This window comes from Aythya fuligula, chromosome 3 (genome assembly GCF_009819795.1).
Source record: "Aythya fuligula isolate bAytFul2 chromosome 3, bAytFul2.pri, whole genome shotgun sequence".
Taxonomy (NCBI): Eukaryota; Metazoa; Chordata; class Aves; order Anseriformes; family Anatidae; genus Aythya; species Aythya fuligula.
This window is the reverse complement of record NC_045561.1, coordinates 41,902,859-41,920,334: the sequence shown is the minus strand read 5'-3', so window position 1 is coordinate 41,920,334 and position 17,476 is coordinate 41,902,859. Positions and strand designations below refer to the sequence as shown.

The 17,476-nt window shown below is 38.6% G+C and overlaps 1 protein-coding gene across 1 annotated transcript in view; it reads left to right on the top strand.

The window, feature by feature from the left end:
• DISC1 (DISC1 scaffold protein) overlaps positions 1-17,476 on the top strand; it is a 200,590-nt gene that overhangs the window by 51,247 nt on the left and 131,867 nt on the right. The window contains 3 exon segments of the mRNA XM_032183944.1: positions 7,591-7,738; positions 11,211-11,340; positions 15,263-15,498. Coding sequence (XP_032039835.1) covers positions 7,591-7,738; positions 11,211-11,340; positions 15,263-15,498 — 514 coding nt within the window.

Below are 17,476 nucleotides of genomic sequence, written 5' to 3'. Positions count from 1 at the left end.
CTTGAGGTTACTGGGCTTTTAACTTTAAATAGCACCAGAGTCAAAGGCAAACATCCATCTAGCGTCTCAACAGGGTGAAGTGGGAATTAGAAGGGTTTGTCACACGTAGTATGAGTGCCAAATAACTGAGAAATACACACAGAACAACGAATAGTGAAATGTAGCACTTTGAACAGATTTTGACCCTCCTGCTTCAGGGTGACTTTTGTCAGGGCTGCTTCAGACTCCAAAGGCTGTTCAGCAGCCAGGAGTTCGGTTTGCTCAGCTGCTCCTCAAGGCCTTGCTGATACCTTGGGAGCATGCCCGGTGTGCTGAATTTTACAAAGTTACCTTTTTTTTTTTATTATTGAAATGGAAAAATTAAGTGGTTGGTAATCAGGATATTTTCACCTGCATTGTGCTCTATCCTTTTATGAACAGAACATGGAACAGGAACATTTGGCTGTGGTACCAAGGGGTTATGGCCTTGTCTGGTGGCTTACACTCTCCGCATGTAATCTAAAGCTCCCGTTTACACACATCCAGAGAGCTGGGACTTGGAAGGAATCTAATGTTTTCTACTATGCATCTGCTTAACACTGTTAAATGGTTAATTTATCCTTAAATGAAGAGCATATGCAGACTCCAGTTGCTTGTAATGCCTTCATTTCTGATCACAGGATATGTCTTTGCATATTGTATTTGGACATTAATTGGTCTGCATGTTCTCCTGCAAGTAATTTTGCAGGGGACCAATGCTTGTAATTGGGCTATGGATGCCTTGCTTTAATAGTCTGTTTATCTAGCTTCATTTTAGTCACATTCAAGATCCCAGTTAGACTCCTCACTTCCTAGCCTTTGTAGGATTGCTTTAGCTAATGTAAGTGTCTGTCCAGAAAAATGAATGGTGCAGTTTGAAAATAAAAATGCCTCAATTATTGATGTATGGGGAAAGCAAAGATGGAATGTTATCTCATATTCACAGTAAAAGAAAAAGAAACACCTAATAACATCATTGGACTTTAGATTTAAAATTATCAGCTGGGGTGTGTGTTGATAGAATTCATAATTACGTTTTGAAATTGTCTGTCATAGCGTATTTTGGAGACCAAAACCATACATGACCACAGAAAAGAGAAGTTTCTAGTGGATAAATGTTGATCCACTCGTGACTTTACCCTCCCTCAAAGCAGTGGTTGAGGAGTAGTGTCTTGCTTAGGAAGGCTTTCATGCAACAAGCGCTGTAGGCTCAGGAAGCAGTACCGAGGTAAGGGGATGCTTTGTGCTTTGCTTCTTAGTCTGTTCCTATGTGCAGCTGGGCACAGGATGCTGGGCGGATCTTGGGAGTTCTGCTTGTACAAAATAGGTTATAAAATAGTTTTGATGCTGAGTATATAAAAATACTTAAGTCATCTAGGAAGCTTTCAAGTTTTTAAGAAAGCAAACGCTGGGAAGGCTGCTTGGCTCTGGAAGTACCTAGCAGCTAGGAAAAAGACTTTAGGATTGCAGTGTGTGATTTTCACGTGCAAACTGTGCACAAATCTAGTTTTAAGTCCTTCAGATTTTTGAGGGGAGTGAGGGAAAGAAAGTGGTTGTTTACATAATGGTGGGGCAGAATCAAATGGTCTTCTCTAGTTGAACCAGCTGAAGAAATGCTTTCTTAATGTCCTCCAACAGCTCATAGAATAAAACTATTGATCATCTTACCACCTATCAGCAAAGAGCAGACATAAATAACTGTAAATATATGCAGGATGTAGTAAATGAAGTTCTACCCTCACTGTGATGATCTCCTTAAATGTTTTTTAAATGATGATAAATAGTTTTGATAAAGTGAAACTGCGCTTCATGGGAATAATAATAATAGAAAACCACATTAGAATATGTAAAAACTAGGTAGGTAGCCAGATGTTCTCATATGGTCAATTAAAAATTATGGAAATTGCTTCCTTTGCTCAAAGCTGTTACAAAGCACGATCCTTGGAGACCGTGCATTTCTCAGGCTGCTGTCTGTTCATCTGAGAACAGCAGGTAGGCTGCCTCTTCCACGCCTGCACCCTGGGCTGGCTTCAAGCAGAGTGGGATGTTTGGAGTGCATCAGGCAGTAACAGTGGGGATGGAGGCAATTTAAAGGTTGGCTTTTGCACAGAAGTAGGAGCTTTGTCTAATGTATCCATAGGATTGCTCCAAGTCGGCAAGCTAGTAGCAGACCACAGTGAAAAGGCTGGTAAAGGGAATTACGCTTTATTCCAAGTGCTTGCATGTAAAATGGTCTGTATTGAATACCCCAAAATTCCTTCATTTTAGAACAAATGTCTATCATGCTACTTCCTCAAGTAAGGGAATTGCTTTTTACATGTAAACTGTGTTAGATGACCTATTGTGAAGTATGGGATAGAGGAACAAAGCATTAAGCACGTGTTTGTGATGTATGTGTTTGAGTTCATGTGGTTTCTTTACATGTCTCAGTTCATCAGTGAGCTCCAGAATTCTGTGAAGGTCTTTTCTGTGTTGAAATAGCATGCTTAAAAGTCTAAAATGAGGGTAAAAGAAAGTGGTGTTCTTGAGCCTAATGGCTTAAGAATAGCAAAGGTTTTCTGTCTGCTTCCTGGCTAGAAAATCCTAGAGAATATGGTGGAAAGGGGTCTCAGGAGCATACATTTGATTTTGCTGGCCTCAGCTTTAAAAACTATGCCAGAGCTACTCCTGAGATATGTTTGACCTGAAAACTAACACTGATAGAGATTTCCTGGCTTTCCCAAGCAGCTAGTTTTAATGCTTTACTGTCTCTGTTTTTCCTGTTCTCCTTTGTTGCAACTCAGGTTTGTTACTGAGGACTCTAGTTTTGAGTAGATGTGAAACACATTTTATTAATTCTTTCTTTGCAGCTTCCTGGTATACTGAAAGTTGCTCCCCTCAGTCTTTATCTTTGCTAGATTACAAAATCCATCTTTTTGAACTCTTTCATGTGTCATCTTTGCTAGATTTTTTATCATTTCCATTACTTCTGCTTCATCTAGTTCTCTCCTGAGTTGCAGCATGGAAAGCTGGACTGAGATAAGCCTTATTTGCATGGCTCCCTGCTCGGCAGCTGGCACTGAGGTGTCTTGGTTTCTCCATGCACTGAAGACATCAGCCAGGTCAAACCGAGGGGGCTCTTTTATACAAGAGGAGCCCAGAAGCTGAGTGCTGCAGTATTCAGCTCGGTGGTGGTGGAGCTTCTTGGGGTGTAATCCCTGATGACGATAGGATAACTAGTAAGGATAACCAGTCTTTTAATCTGAAAGGTGACAAGCAGATATGTCCAGTAATAATACTTCTAAAATACCAGTGGAACAAATGATTTAGAAATGTCTCGTAGTGGAAGCTAATTGAATTCTGTGTAGACTGGAATATATAAAGCAGGATGCAGCCAAGAATTAATGAGAGAATGAAGTGTCATGTGGGGTCCCTCATCTGTTTTCCTTCCAAAAATAGCCAGTTTCTAGGGCTGGGAAGGATGAAACGACTGGACACAAAAACATTGCGTAAGCATAATCATGTCAAAGAACAAATTGAAGTATGGTAGGATGGGTTTTATCCTTTTGCTCCTTTTTCAGTGCATATTTTCCAGCTGCTTGCCCTGGATACAGAGAACACCAGTCTTCCACATCCCCCAGCAGCTGGTTTTGGAGAGCACAGCACGAGTATAAACTTGCGTTGTTAATTCCCCATCTTTCAGTCACAGTAGTAGTACCTCTGAGTCCTGTCACATGGATCTCTCAGAATGATCCTGTCTTTTCCTGCCCTGCCATCCCAAATGCAATTTAGTTGTTTCTTCTCCCCAGGCCATTTTTTGTAGTTTATTTCTGCACTTGAGTCTTTATGTCTTCCTTGAAGCCTGCCATTTGGCGATGCCCTGTTATGGATGAATGCCTGGGAAGCTTTACAACAGTAAATGCTGCTGCTGCCATACCTGCTGGGAAGGGAAAGTGTGTTCTGCCATGTGTCCAAACTCTTTGAATAGCTGTAGAGAGTTGCCATAAATCCTGTTCAGGTAACGAAGGAAGCCCAAAAGTGAATGATTTGAGTAAAAGTAGGTGTTTCTGCTTGTTTTGATCGTCAGTGGTCATTGGCCACAATTCAGTTCTTACTTTTCTGGTTGTAGTAGCGATATTTTTGATATTAGTGTTTGAAATTCCACATGAGATGCAAATGCTGATACATTTTTCTGGTCAAAATATGGACTTGTGATTCTCATCTGTGTCCTCATATCCTGTGGAGTTGCTGATGAATGGAGTTGCAGAGGTGTCCCAAGAAGGAATGGTCCTGCCTGCCCCTTGTCATCCAAGATGACCCAGCTTTTATTTCAACATTACATACACAGAACAGCTCCAGATATATATCGCTTCTGACCTGAAGCGAATAAATCTGTATGATACTGCTCTGTGAGAGAGATCCTGGTTTGATTTGGCAATAACTTGGGTGTTCCCTTACTGCTCTTTTTTAAAACAAAACAAACAAACAAATCTGTAAGAGCCTGCTAATACATGCTTGTCCAAAACCTGTCTCTCCTGCTAATAATAACCATTGCCTACTGTTGTCTGCTGTCAGTTGCTTGGCTGCCTCATCTGCTGTGATGGCGCGGCCTAGGGAAAGAAAGTTAACTGAAGGCATTTCCACAAGGCTCAGGACTATTTCCAGTTAGTTGTCCTAATTTCTGGTTTGCATAATATGGTTGGGGTAGTGCCTAACAAGCTACCTAAGCCAGCACTGCTATGTCAGAACACATATAGACCTCCTTCCCACCCTCTAGGCCTTGTTCAGATCTCTTTCTATATCTGTATCTTTCTAAAGTGAACATATTTTATGTTCACTTTTCTCCTCCCATAAATCTTACTTGAAAAAGCAAACAGCAAGGGTGGGTGAGCAGAAAGGGAGAAAGTTGATATGCGCCATGCTGTAGCGATGGGGCTTGGAACATTTTGCCCCATTGCCAAACTTGGATCCCATCAAGCATGGGTACCACTGATGCCTTTCTGACTTGGAGGGAGAGATTCTTTTGGGTAATCTATGTCTAGTCTTCATCAGGGTTTGTAAACCTGTTGTGTTTTTAGTTCAAGCTACAGCTGGCTGAGTGTTTGGATTGGGCTTCTTTAATCCTGAACTGACCAGAGCAAACCTGAAAGAGAAGCATTCAGCAGTGTCCTGCCTGGCTGTCCCTTCTCAATTTGGGGTAGAGTGGAGGAAAACAGATGAGGACCTTTGCAGAATTGCTGTTTCTGTCCACTGCAGTATTACAAGGTTCATGAGCACATGAGATGTCTCTGCTGATAGCCCCAGCGGTGTGTATGTTTTATAGTCTGCATGCGAGTTACTGCAGCACTGCAGTTCTGCTGGCAGCTCTGATCTGTCCTCACTGAGACTTCAGCCAGCCCTCAAGTTGCTGCCCTGAGCTCTGTCGCTGTTTAGCAGCAGAATTAACTGTCAGATGAATTTGCAGACAGAGGAAAGCAGGACTGCTGTGTGTTTGCTCATAGTGCTCCCTGAGCCCATGGTTTGGACTGGCTGTATCTGCCCACCGCTGCGATGAGGTGCACACAGGAGAGCTCCAGTCCCAAGGGAGCAATAGGTGCAGTAGGATCCATGGTGGTTCATCATCGTTTTTGAGGGCGCTCATCTACCATGCATTTAAAAACTGCAAGAGATCTAGTGATGACTGTGGCATGCCTGCCCTTTGCTCCTATGGCTGAGAGTACCAGGAGGTGTTTGCACACTCTAACACCCTACTATTAAACAGGGAAAAAAACAACAAACAAAAAACTCTTGGAGCATGTCAGATCTATGGCTATATTGATATCCATGCTGATGTGAAATGAAGTATCATTATTGCCAGATACATAGCTGTTTTCTTAGAGTGGTTGTGGATAACCATAGCTCTCAGTGCTTTCCCAGTGACAGTCTGGCCTTAGCTGAGTTGTTCCATGTCAGGCTGCCTTGTAGAGTCCCAGGGATAGCCTGGAGTTGCCAAATACTTGACTTCTTCTGAAAACAAAGACTTAACTCATTGTTTATCTTGTTCCTTTGGTGGCTTTCTCCCTGCACAAACTTGAGCGTGGTAGGGGAGTATACCTGGGTAGGACTTCTTGCAAAGTTTCTGTGTGGATGAGCTTTATTTTTGGTGCACGTGGTTTTGATCCTTGGAAAGAGTCAAGCTTCAAATTCAAGTTCCTGATCAACTTTATATGAAATATTGCAAGGAAGGTGGACAATACAGCTATATTATTTGCCCTCTAAATTAGCAATCTACTTTTTTTTTTTTTTTTTAGTTTGTCATTCATCTTTTCATAGTCGTTAAGTCTGCTGTATTTTGGTAGTTTATGTTGTGCAGTTTCCTTGTGGAGATAGGGATGGGAAGAATCTGTTCAGTTGTGGCCCCTGAGAAGTGCACCACAGATGTGATTCACCTCCAGTGCTGAAGAGGGGTTTCTCCTCTGCAGGAGAAGTATACACACATTTCATCTAGAGCCTTCTGGCAGCATTTTTCTCCCTAATAGTAATAATAGCATGAGTTTAACTACTTGGAACAGTCTGCAGGCCTAGGGAGATCTAGCCTCATTAGTACAGTCTGTGTCTTTATTTCCACCCCATCACCACAGAAGCGGAAGGGAGATCGATACTAATGATAGATTATTGTAAAAATGGATCATTTCACTAAAACAGCAAATGTAAACCACCTTTCTTCTTAAAACCCCTTTGAGGAGAAAGAAAGAAAATAAGCGGTAAAAAGCATGCACAGATGGATGTTATTCTGATAGTAACATGTACTGAAAATGCTGGAAGGGAAGGAATGCTAATCACACAAGATTGCAGACAGCAAGGTCACAAGGAAAGTACTGGATTGTAAAGGTTTTCCATTTGTGGACTAACTCAAAACTCTCTGATTTGACTAATGTATCATCAAAGGTGTTCTGGCTTGGACCAGCCAGGCTTATTATCTATCCTGTTCGTGATTTTTTTTTGCCTAGTATGTGTGCACCATAGAAATAGAGAATAAACATACCAGAAATATCTATCTGTATGTAGAAGCATGTTCCTTTGGTTTCTACACGGAGGAAGAAGACAAAGTAAAGACTAACTTATATAGAGAAGTGTTTGCTCTAAGTCTATAGAGCTACAGGAGAGTCAGAGTACTCTTTAAATGGCCACTGTCAAAATCAGACCTTAGATGCTGGACTGCCATTTAAGGTTGTTTTAAAACTGGAGCAGTGAAAAGTGGAAGTTTTCAGAGAACTCAGTTCTGAGCTGTTACTCTGGGAAAAGAGCATGGTCGATAACTTTGAGCCTTACCAGATTAAAACTCTGTGAAAGTGCTGGGAAGCCTGCAGTTTTGTCTTTGTCATAGAATAAAGTTGCTGAGCATCCTGGTTATCTGATATTGTCTGTTGTAGTCTCAGTAATTCATCCCGGAGCAAGACAGACTGCAGTATTTTATCAAAAGTTAAAGGACCATTTGTGATGTGGATTTTACTTCTCATTGATCAAACCTTATACTTCTTCGGTTAAAGCAGAACCTTTTTTTCACTGTTCAGTAACCTTTTTTTTTTTTTTTTTTTTTTTTTTAATTTCTAGCTGATAAATTTAGACGGAAACTAGAAGAACTGGAGAAAGAAAAAAAATCTTTAAAATTCCAGCTTCCTTCAAGACACCCTTCAATTAGCAATTTTTTGGATAGGTTTGTTACCCAAGTTCAAGCAACTTTACGCTGGGCTGCAGATCGGTAAGTTTGATGCCTCCTTACTGTGTAAAATAACACTTCTGTCTTTCTTAAAGTATGGAATACAGTTTGTGAAGAATTTTAATACAGGTTTTTAAGGACCTTCTAGCATATCAGTATGGAGCACATTTATGAAAACTTGCCTTCCCCGTCTTTTCCCACAGTTCTTTCAGAATTGCCCTCAAAAAGATTGATTATGATGAAATGGTGAATCGAATCGAACTTTTCTGACTGATGTTGAGTGGGAGTGGGATTGAATCCTGACCCAGCAGCTTAGGTATATGACAGCAAGGCAGCTTGAACAAAGGTTCCCAATGGAGTTAATTCTGACGCTCCTTTTCACGCAATGAAAGGACATTTAAATATAAAGTAAAAAGATTCGTCTTTGAGATGCATAGATCTTTAGGAGCTTCCTTTTATGCATCACTTGTTAGGTGGCAGTAATGTGCTCTGCACTGTACAAAGTCACAAAAATAACTTCTCAGTCTTCTCTTGAAGGGAGAACAACTTCAAAGATTGGGGGAATGTGAGATGCCTTGGATAACCCAAGGGAGATAGTTAGTTTAGGAAGAAAAAGTTGTCTCTATTCCTGGGTCTTTCTTCTGCTATGCTACTGGTTACTGTTGTTAAAAGTAAGAGGATTATTCATAGGTGTTGGAAGCTATTCTCAAATGTTGTAGCACAAATGAAAGAAGAAAAACCTTTTGTATTGTGGCAGCTTGTATATATAAAGGTTGTGGCGTGTCAGAAAATAAATTTTGGTGTATTTTTTGATATACATGAAAATTAGATAAAATCAGTACAAGTAATAGGATTTATTGAGAAATTATCTATTGGATTTTAAGTGTATTTTTAGCCTATATTTTTAGAACTTAGTTTGAAACGTTTCATTACTAACTTCACTCCTTATTTTCTCCTGCCTTTTGAGGCTCTAAGAAACTGTTTTACCATTCCTTAAAGATTAGAGTATTTTATCATTAAAATGTGTTCTCTCTATGCATTAGTTTGTAATGGTTTTGGATTTAGAGCTGGTAGTGTTTTCAGTGTCACAGGAATTGATTTGCTAAAGCTTCCTTGAAATATGTACTCTGCTTATTTTTATATAAAATATATGTATTATATTTATATGTATATAATACAAATAATGTATACGTTTACGAAAGTTTTCCTGCTCTCTTTCTGATGATTTTATCTGTAACTCTTCTCTTTGCACAGGTCTGAGAGCAGTGCCATTCTTCAGGGTCAGATGAATATCCTCTTGCTCCTCACTTTTCTGTCTTGCACGCACTCTTTTCTTTGAGCTTGAGTTTGACTGTGTTGTTGTGCACCTTTTATTTTTCTTGCTTGATTCATATAGCCTTTCACACCACTTGTCTGCAGTCTGGCTCCTTTGTTGATGGGAGCGAGCATACCCTTCGTCTTCAGTAGGGAGTTGTAATAGTTTAATTTTTTTTTTCTGTTCCAGCAGCATTTTTATATAGTACAGCTGGACCACTTCTTCAAGGAAAATTTGTAGACTTCAGTCTTTGCTTTCATTTTGAATCAGAACAAAACAGTGATGTCCAAAGTGTCCTTTTTCAACTTGAAAATGAAACAAATGACTAGCCCCAGAAGACCAGAACATTGCAGTTTTACTGTAATCAAGCCAGTCTCATCTTCTTGCAAATGAAGAACTTTTTAAATGAAGAGCGTGTATGGCAATTTATTTGTTTAATATATGAGACTGACGTTCATGCCCTGATTTTGTTTTATATGATTGAATTATTAGATGAATTTTTAGGTAAATGCACTCAGAGTTGACGTGGGATATTGTGGGCATGTGGTAGAAGCCAAGTCTGGTTATATTTAGGTTAGGAACAATACCGGCTTCGTGTGGTGACACAGGCTCAGTGAGATCAGGGAGATTTTGTTTCTGTTTCCTCAATACCAAGCAGGCAGATGTATATGTGATTTCCAAGGGGTTCTCAGGAAAACCTTGGTTGTTGTGTAATATTTTCTAGATTTTGATCAGCTGCTTAGAAATTTCGGTTGCATGCAATTTTCAGAAAGATGCAGCTTGCTTTAAACAACCAAACAAAAAAAAACAACCCTACACTAACTGTATACCTGCTTGAGATGTAATCATTCTAGTGGTGCAGTGTTATAAATCTGAAGGTAACATGTAGCATCCTTACCTCTTTTTTTTTTTATTTTTATTTTTTTTTTTTTAAAAAAGAATGCTGGAAAATGTGGTTGGTTGAAGCCCCTGTAATCAGTAAGGCAAGGCACAGATACACAGATGTCCTAGCACCTCACACATGGGTGCCTGATTTACTGTGTTGTTGCAGAAATGAAGATTCACAATCATTACATGAATTTTGTTTTAAGTAATAATGCCATTTATTTTGGAACTGTGGTTTTTTTTTTTTTTTGCCCTTTTTAGTACATTTTAGCCCACAGAGAGGGAGTACAGCACTTGGAGAGGGAGTAAAGCGTGTATTCTTATGATGCTGCAGAAGAGACATGAATCTTATGTTCTACATTGTTAAACAGCTGTGCATGGAGATTGTAATTGTGATTAATCACGCTTACACCACCTGTGATGCATGTTTTTTTTGTGTGGCATTTACGTTTTTGTTTTGTAAGATTACAGTGGGAAATCATGCTTCAAAAATGTCCTTCATTTGAGACAAAGTTTTATCTATTTATTTATTTTAAACACGCTACTAAAATGCATCAGTACCCTTCATGTGGAAATGTAGGTACTTGTCTCAGGAGATGGACATGGAAGCACCATTGGCCTTACAAGTGTGCATGCCTTTACGCAGAAACATACATGGCAAAATAGGTTTGCGTTGTTTGCAGGTGCATTTTGAGAGGCTGATTATAAACTTGACACTTAATGTAACGCGCTGATTATCTTGGGGTCCAATCATGCAAAGATTTACAGCTGAGGGCTGTACCGACCACTGTGAGGAATCCCACTGACTGCGAGTTTGAAAGAGCTCGCTGTGCAAGAGAGAAATAAAACTTGGCATTGTGGAGCAAACGCTCCAGATGATCTCTAGCGTGGGTTCCAAAAGCTGACAGAAGCTGCAAAAAAATGGCTTTGGCAAGTTTCTAAACTTCTGTCTGAAAGAGATTTCTCTCTGTATTGATGGAAATTACATGCCTTAGTTTTGTCTATTTCAAGGCGGTGAATGATAAATTTCTGAAAAATGAAGTAGCTGGGGGAAGCCTGAAGCTATACAAGTTTTCCTTTTTCCTTCTTCTGCGTGTTGTAAAAACAGTGTAAATGTTTGATATAATAAAGGAAGATATGCCAAGGGAAATGTCTTGCTCACTGACTGTGTATCTGTTTAAGATGTAATCATTCTGGTGGCAGAGTGTTATGAATCTGAAGGTAACGTGCAGCATTCTTACCTCTTTAATCTTGAAACAGTCAATACCCAGTGATAACACTAATTCTTAGCTTTTGTCTTTACCTCCCTCAAAGGGTTAGAAATGAGGAAACCCAGCTTTGGCATGAAAACGAACATAAACTTTTGAGATCCACGTACAAGGAGAGGATGCAGGTTTCGGCCACAAAACGAAAGCAGCTTTTTCAAGAAAAGAAATGGCTACAGGTAACAAAACTGCCAAGTTGTCTCTCAGTGAACCAGTGCTGTGTGGGAAAAAGCTTGTAAGCTGTCGCACAGAATTAAATAAACTTATTGTAATAGTGACTTTGTTCTATGCAGCAATTAGAGCCTTGGCTGTAGTCCAGTTGATAATCTAAGTGATGATTGGAGATGGCAGCCGCAGGAGCTGTGTTAATCTCATTAAAGAAAAGCAGAGCTGGAAGGCTCAGTGGCTTGTGTGTATGCTTTAACTTTCCTCATTATCTTTTTTTAAGTGTGCTCTTTATGTCCTAATTTGCCATTTTTAATTTTCATCAATCTTCAGAAATTTTTATTTGAAAACAAAGAATTTAGACAGACACAATCTTTGATCCATTTCTGGTTAGATTTGATTATCAATATGTGATTTACCAGCTTTTGTTCCTGGAAGATGATCGATACCTTTCATTAGGATGAAGCAATCATCACGGAGCAGTTGGCATTTACCAGCATAACTTTACACTGATACATGATGCCACAACGTGGTAGTGTTGGCAAATGGAATGTTTTAAGATGGCTTCTGTCCAATTTTAAATCTGCAAGCCGTTTAAGCATAGTTTAGCTCTGTTTTTTCCTTTCAAAAACCTCAGTTTGCTGTCTAGTATAGGTCTTTGCTCCATTTCCTTTTAAATCTTGGTGGTAACATTCAGAAGTGTGACATCTTAGTTTTATTTCTCTGCTCTTTTTTTGAAATCTCATTATTTTTAATACTTTTCTTCCTTTGATCTAATAGTTAAATAATATGTGTGTATACAAACAAAAACATATATATAAGAAGAAAGAAATGGTGAAAAAATCTTAGATGGCCATTGCAAAGTCATACTCAGATAATTTACTGCTCCATCTTAGTCATTATCTTTGCATTGTTTGGATTTATTTCATAAACATGTAAGAACAGATATAGTCTAGTTTAATGTTACCAGTGTCTGGAAAACTAGTTTTGGTAATCTCGATACCCAGCCAACTGCATCAAATCATCCATCTGAAAACTGCTGTGCTTAAGATTTCATGCCAGGTAATGTTTTAATGCTTACTCCAGGTGATTTTTTTTTTCTGTATAGTGACACTAGGGACAAATTACCCACAGTCTTTACAGGCATGCTATTTTTGATCAAAATGTTTGTGATTTTTAAGTTCTAGAAGAGGCTGACCTGTGATGATTGGTGGCTTCCAGCGTCTGTTAAGGTTTTAATCTGTCCCAAAGTCTCACATAACTTAAATTATTATTATTATTATTATTATTATTATTATTATTATTATTATTATTATTATTATTATTATTATTATTATTATTATTATATTCTGAGCCCTATTTTCCCTATCCTTCTAGCCTCAGTCCTGCTGGTTCTGCATTTATATTCAAGGCTTTGATACAGCTTGTGATGATATTCAAATTTACCCAGTAAAGTTTTTACTGCAATCTGTACTTTGTGGACAACACAAGCCCTAAGTGAAGTTTGATGTTCACAATTAGTAGCGGTTAGTGGTCATGTTAGAAATCCCAGTTTTAAACTCAAATGCAAAAAGTAAAACTCTAGCTTATGTTTAGTGAGCTAAATATCATCTGTTGCTCCATGCTGAGGCGTTGTCCTTCTTATCCATTCCTGGAGGCTGCCCTAAGAACACTTTAAAGGTTTCTTGGCCTTTCTGGAAAAGAGAGAAAATTCCAGTTTACTGGCTAAAATTTCCATTCTCTCAAGAGTAAACGTGAACTGTTCCAAAGAAGAATAGCTTTTTCTTTGTGAATGCAGATTGTATGCTTCTGCTATCTAACTTGTAAAAATATTTCAGTACTAAAAGTGTGTTTGTAAAACCAAATTCTGTTCATCTCCTTTTCTGTTCCCTTGTAGGTTGCTTATTGCAGTGATTGCAATTACGACATTTGCAAAGAATATGAAGGTCTTTGTATTAAGTAGGGCTTATTAAGATTTTGGCAGTATTCCCAATCTAGTAGTACAGAGACAGAATTGTCCTTTGTGCACACTAAAAGCCTGATTTGAGACTCAAAGAAACAACACTGATGTTTTTGGCCTGCTGACCTTTCTGTCCTTGACAAACACCCGTGGGTTGAAACATGGGCCACTCTATTTTCTTATAGCGAAATGTAAATAATAAAACAAAGGTGGAAAATAATTGATGTATGTACTGCACAGCACTAATATAACTTGATTTCTTTTGAGCCGTTTCAACCTTTTCATGTGCAGGGGACTGTTTCTTGTTTTAAGTAATACTCATGGAGAGTCAGGGAGCTTTTTATAGTGCAACAAAGCATAAAATATGTTTGTTTATAAGATGAGCATTACTGAACTAAGCTTTGCTTAAATTTCACTGAAAACATTTGAAGAATGTTAAGGTTTCAAAGTGAAGCACTTAAAAAGACAAAAAAAGAAAAAAATCAGTTACCTGCACATGGTATGTATGTTTTGTGAAAGTCTTGAGTCTTTAATTATAAAAGCATGCTGTTTTTTTCTGGATCTCTCATACGTTGCTGAAGAAGTACTTGTTGAGATATTCAAAATAGCATTTTATCTTCATTACTTGATATTCAGCCCCAAAATCTTCTTACTGTACACCGCTCAAACCCTCTTTTGGATGCAGATTTATTAATTTTGGTGAATTGGCTCTTTTTACACCATCAATCAGCATGGCATCTGAGTGATTCAAAACCACTTAATTTTTTCTGTGCAACTGTCTTTGGTTGAAGAGATGCCAATTTTACAGATAGAGAATCAAGTAGTGAATTATCATTAAAAGCTCTGTGGTAATTTTTAATGTCAGTTTTGTAATGCCTAGTTACTTACCTGAAAAGAGGTCCTTTTTTCCTTTTTTTTTTCTCTCCCCCCCCCATTTTTTTTTTTTAACTGCACTGAATAAGGTCATATGAAATTATAAGCTTTGATTTCTGTTGAGAGTCTATAGATAGTACTTCAGAGACCCCTCTTTTAGGTTGTATGGAAAATGGTGAACATTCAATCTGTGACTGTGTGTGCAGATAATAGGCTAAATGGCTTGCAAAGTTTTACAAAGACTGTAAGAAATGTAGGAATAGAATCAAATTCTCCAGCATGACGTTCAGCAATTTAGATTGTGAGTAGTTCGATTTTTATTTGTATTTTTTTTTAATTTCCTTTTCAAATTCTGGGAAAAATGAGCCAAAAACGATATATTAAATAATTTTATTAACTCAGAAACCCAAATTCCTTTATGAAGTGCTTGTTCCTTGGGTGCAAGCCATCTGTTGGGTTTCCAAGGAGAAATTAGAACGCGCTTTTGCAGGAAACATCACTATCATAATATGTGGTGTTTAAACTTCTGGCAGGATTAGTGCAACTAAGGTGAAGCTTCGGTCATTTATTAAGTTGGGGGGAGGGATTTTGTGTTTCCAATTAAAAGTAAATAATAATAAAAAGGACTAGATAGCGGTTCACCACTTGTGTCCTGTGCCAGATACTGAATGGGAAGCCTGGAGGAACCCTTGCAGGGATATCCTGCAGCAGGATGGATAGATGGTTGTTCACCTTAGCTGTCAGTCTGATTCTGTGATTATGGCTGAACTAAGATTTTTTTTTTTTTTTTTTTAAACGAAGTATTTAACTTAGGAATTACTGGTGTATTTTAAAGGGAAAAGGTGCCTGTTGCAGTTGATTTTGGCAGAGGAACCTGCCATACGGTGTTGAAATGCAGGTGGGGAGTTTCAGACTGTAGAAATGCTAGTTTCTAAACACAACAGATGTACGGATTTTTGCATGTCAACAAAAGGCTGTCTTCTCATCTAGTGTTGTGCTAAATCGGGCAACCTTAATTCAAGATGCTTCTAAGACATTATTTTAGGGACATACCAATGTCCTTAATGTTGTCCATAGTAAACTGAGGTTTCTGTTCCATGCAGAAAGAAATTGAAGACCTCCGAGCAAGGCTGGCTGTATTGGAAGCAAAAGATCAACAGCTAAGAAGAGAAATTGAGGAACAAGATAGGCTTATTCAGTCACAGGACTGTGAACTGACTGCTTTACTTGGCTGTGTTTCTTTGAGAGAACTACAGGAAATAAGCAAGGCTGTGGATGACACGCTAGCATCCTCCTATCAAATTCCATTCAGTTTGGATCTTCCGGGGACAATAAAGAGGTATTTAAATATCAATATGTTGTCAGTGATGTAAAGGGTCTTGTACCTTCCCAGTGTGGTGTTGAGTTGGCTGCCAGTTGTTTTCTTGGTAATGGTGCCAGCTAATTAGCTGGGTTCAGACACTTGAAAATTTCTAAGAACAGATACTAATATGCTTCTACAGGAAGGAAGACATTGCAGTGATTTGAAAGTCTTGTACTTCATATTATTTTATGGTAGAGAGCCACCTACAGAAAGTATTTGAATCCATCAGTTGTTAATACCTGTCATCAATTTAAGCTATTTTCATTAACCGTTGGATTTTTTTTTCCCTGGTTTGATAATGCAGTAATTGCAATGTGTTTCTTGCAGTCTGAAAACATGCACTAGGCACCATCCAGATAAATCTTAGAGATGTTTCTTGCTTCAGTGAACTTCCAGTCGTAATAAACACTGCTGTGATAAGCGTTAGGCTCAGACAGTGGAATTGAGGTAGCAGGGAAAGGAGCTTGAAGACTTCTGGGACACCTACAGTTAAATGCACAGCACACGGTTCTCTTAAATGGAAAAGTTGCTACTCTTGCTAACCTTTTCGAAATAACCTCATCTTTATTTACAAAAGCAATAGAAGTGCTTCAGGGCCTAAACTTTACTGACAGTCAATGGGATGTTGGTGATGGAACTTTGAAAGTGTTACTTCTTTTGTGTCACCAGGACAAAACAAAATCCCTGTTTATCCTAACTTTCATTCCTTCCAGATAAGCAATAGCTATGTTGCTTGCAATTTTTTGCTCTCTTCATGTTTATTGGATTTAGTTTAGTTATATTAACATTCATGAGGAATTGCTGCTCATGCGTGCTAATTTATACAGATTTTTTTTAAGTCAGCAGAACGTCTCGTAGAGGACACATCCCAAAACCTTTTGAGGTTTGTTTAAAATTTTAAATTAGGTTATGGGAAATAGTTTCTTGACTTGTTTAGTTTGTTTTAATAGTTGCTTATACTTGTGTTCCTGAGATTGAGGAATAAAAGGTCTCGAGCAGTCTGTCTGAAAACCCATGCTTTGATTTGAGTTTTCTCTTAGTTTTGGATTTGCTTACAAAAGAATATTCAGATTTTTTTTTTCTCTCAGGCTGCTGATGCAACATTTGAGTTGCACTTAACTCTTCAGAATATTCTTTAAAGATGTCTTTAATTAGTACTGGTTCAGGAACAACTTTCTCTGAGTGCTTTGCTCGCCAGTGCCCAGTGCCATGAATAACACAATGACTTCAGGGAAAGCAGGCATTCGTTATTGGCAGTGAGTTCAGAACTTTAATAAAGATAAATAATTTCCGTTCTTTTTTTTTTTTTTTTTTTTTTTTTTTTTGAATGATGCTTTGAATGGGCCTTGTTCTGTTTTAGTTTTGTGTATTGATCAAATTTTGTGTCATGGTGGCCAATGATCATCAGGTTCTTCTCTTTTTACCATAATCAGATTTTGTTCCCCTGTTGTAGATTGGGATGAATAAATGCTAGATTGGCATGCATGAGTAAGCATGCTTAGTCAGGCATCTTTGACAGCCTTCAGGAACAGTTTAAATCTCCTACTTCAGGCGGTAGTTGTGTGCTCTTGTCAAGTACAAAGGCTTTTTGTATGTGACCTGATGGCAATGGTGGAGATGCCCACCTATTGCATAGTCACGTGGAGCCTAGGGCCCTTGGTTCAGAAAGTGGAAATCTCTGCATTTAGGTCCATTGCAACCTGACTTGATCTGAACCTGCAGCTTCAAAGCCAGCTCTTACCTGCTGAGAACTTCAGTACCCTGGAAGGGAGTTGCTCAGTGACATTTCTTACTCTGGGCCATAATGTATCCTGGAATGCAAAATGCAGAAATCTGGCAAAGGGCAACAAAGCAAATTGGCAAGAGGAAGAGTGGAGAGTGTTGATGGTTATAGCACTGAGCTGAGATGGGAAAGACATATGGTGGGTTGTATTTGTTGAGGGAGTTGGCAACT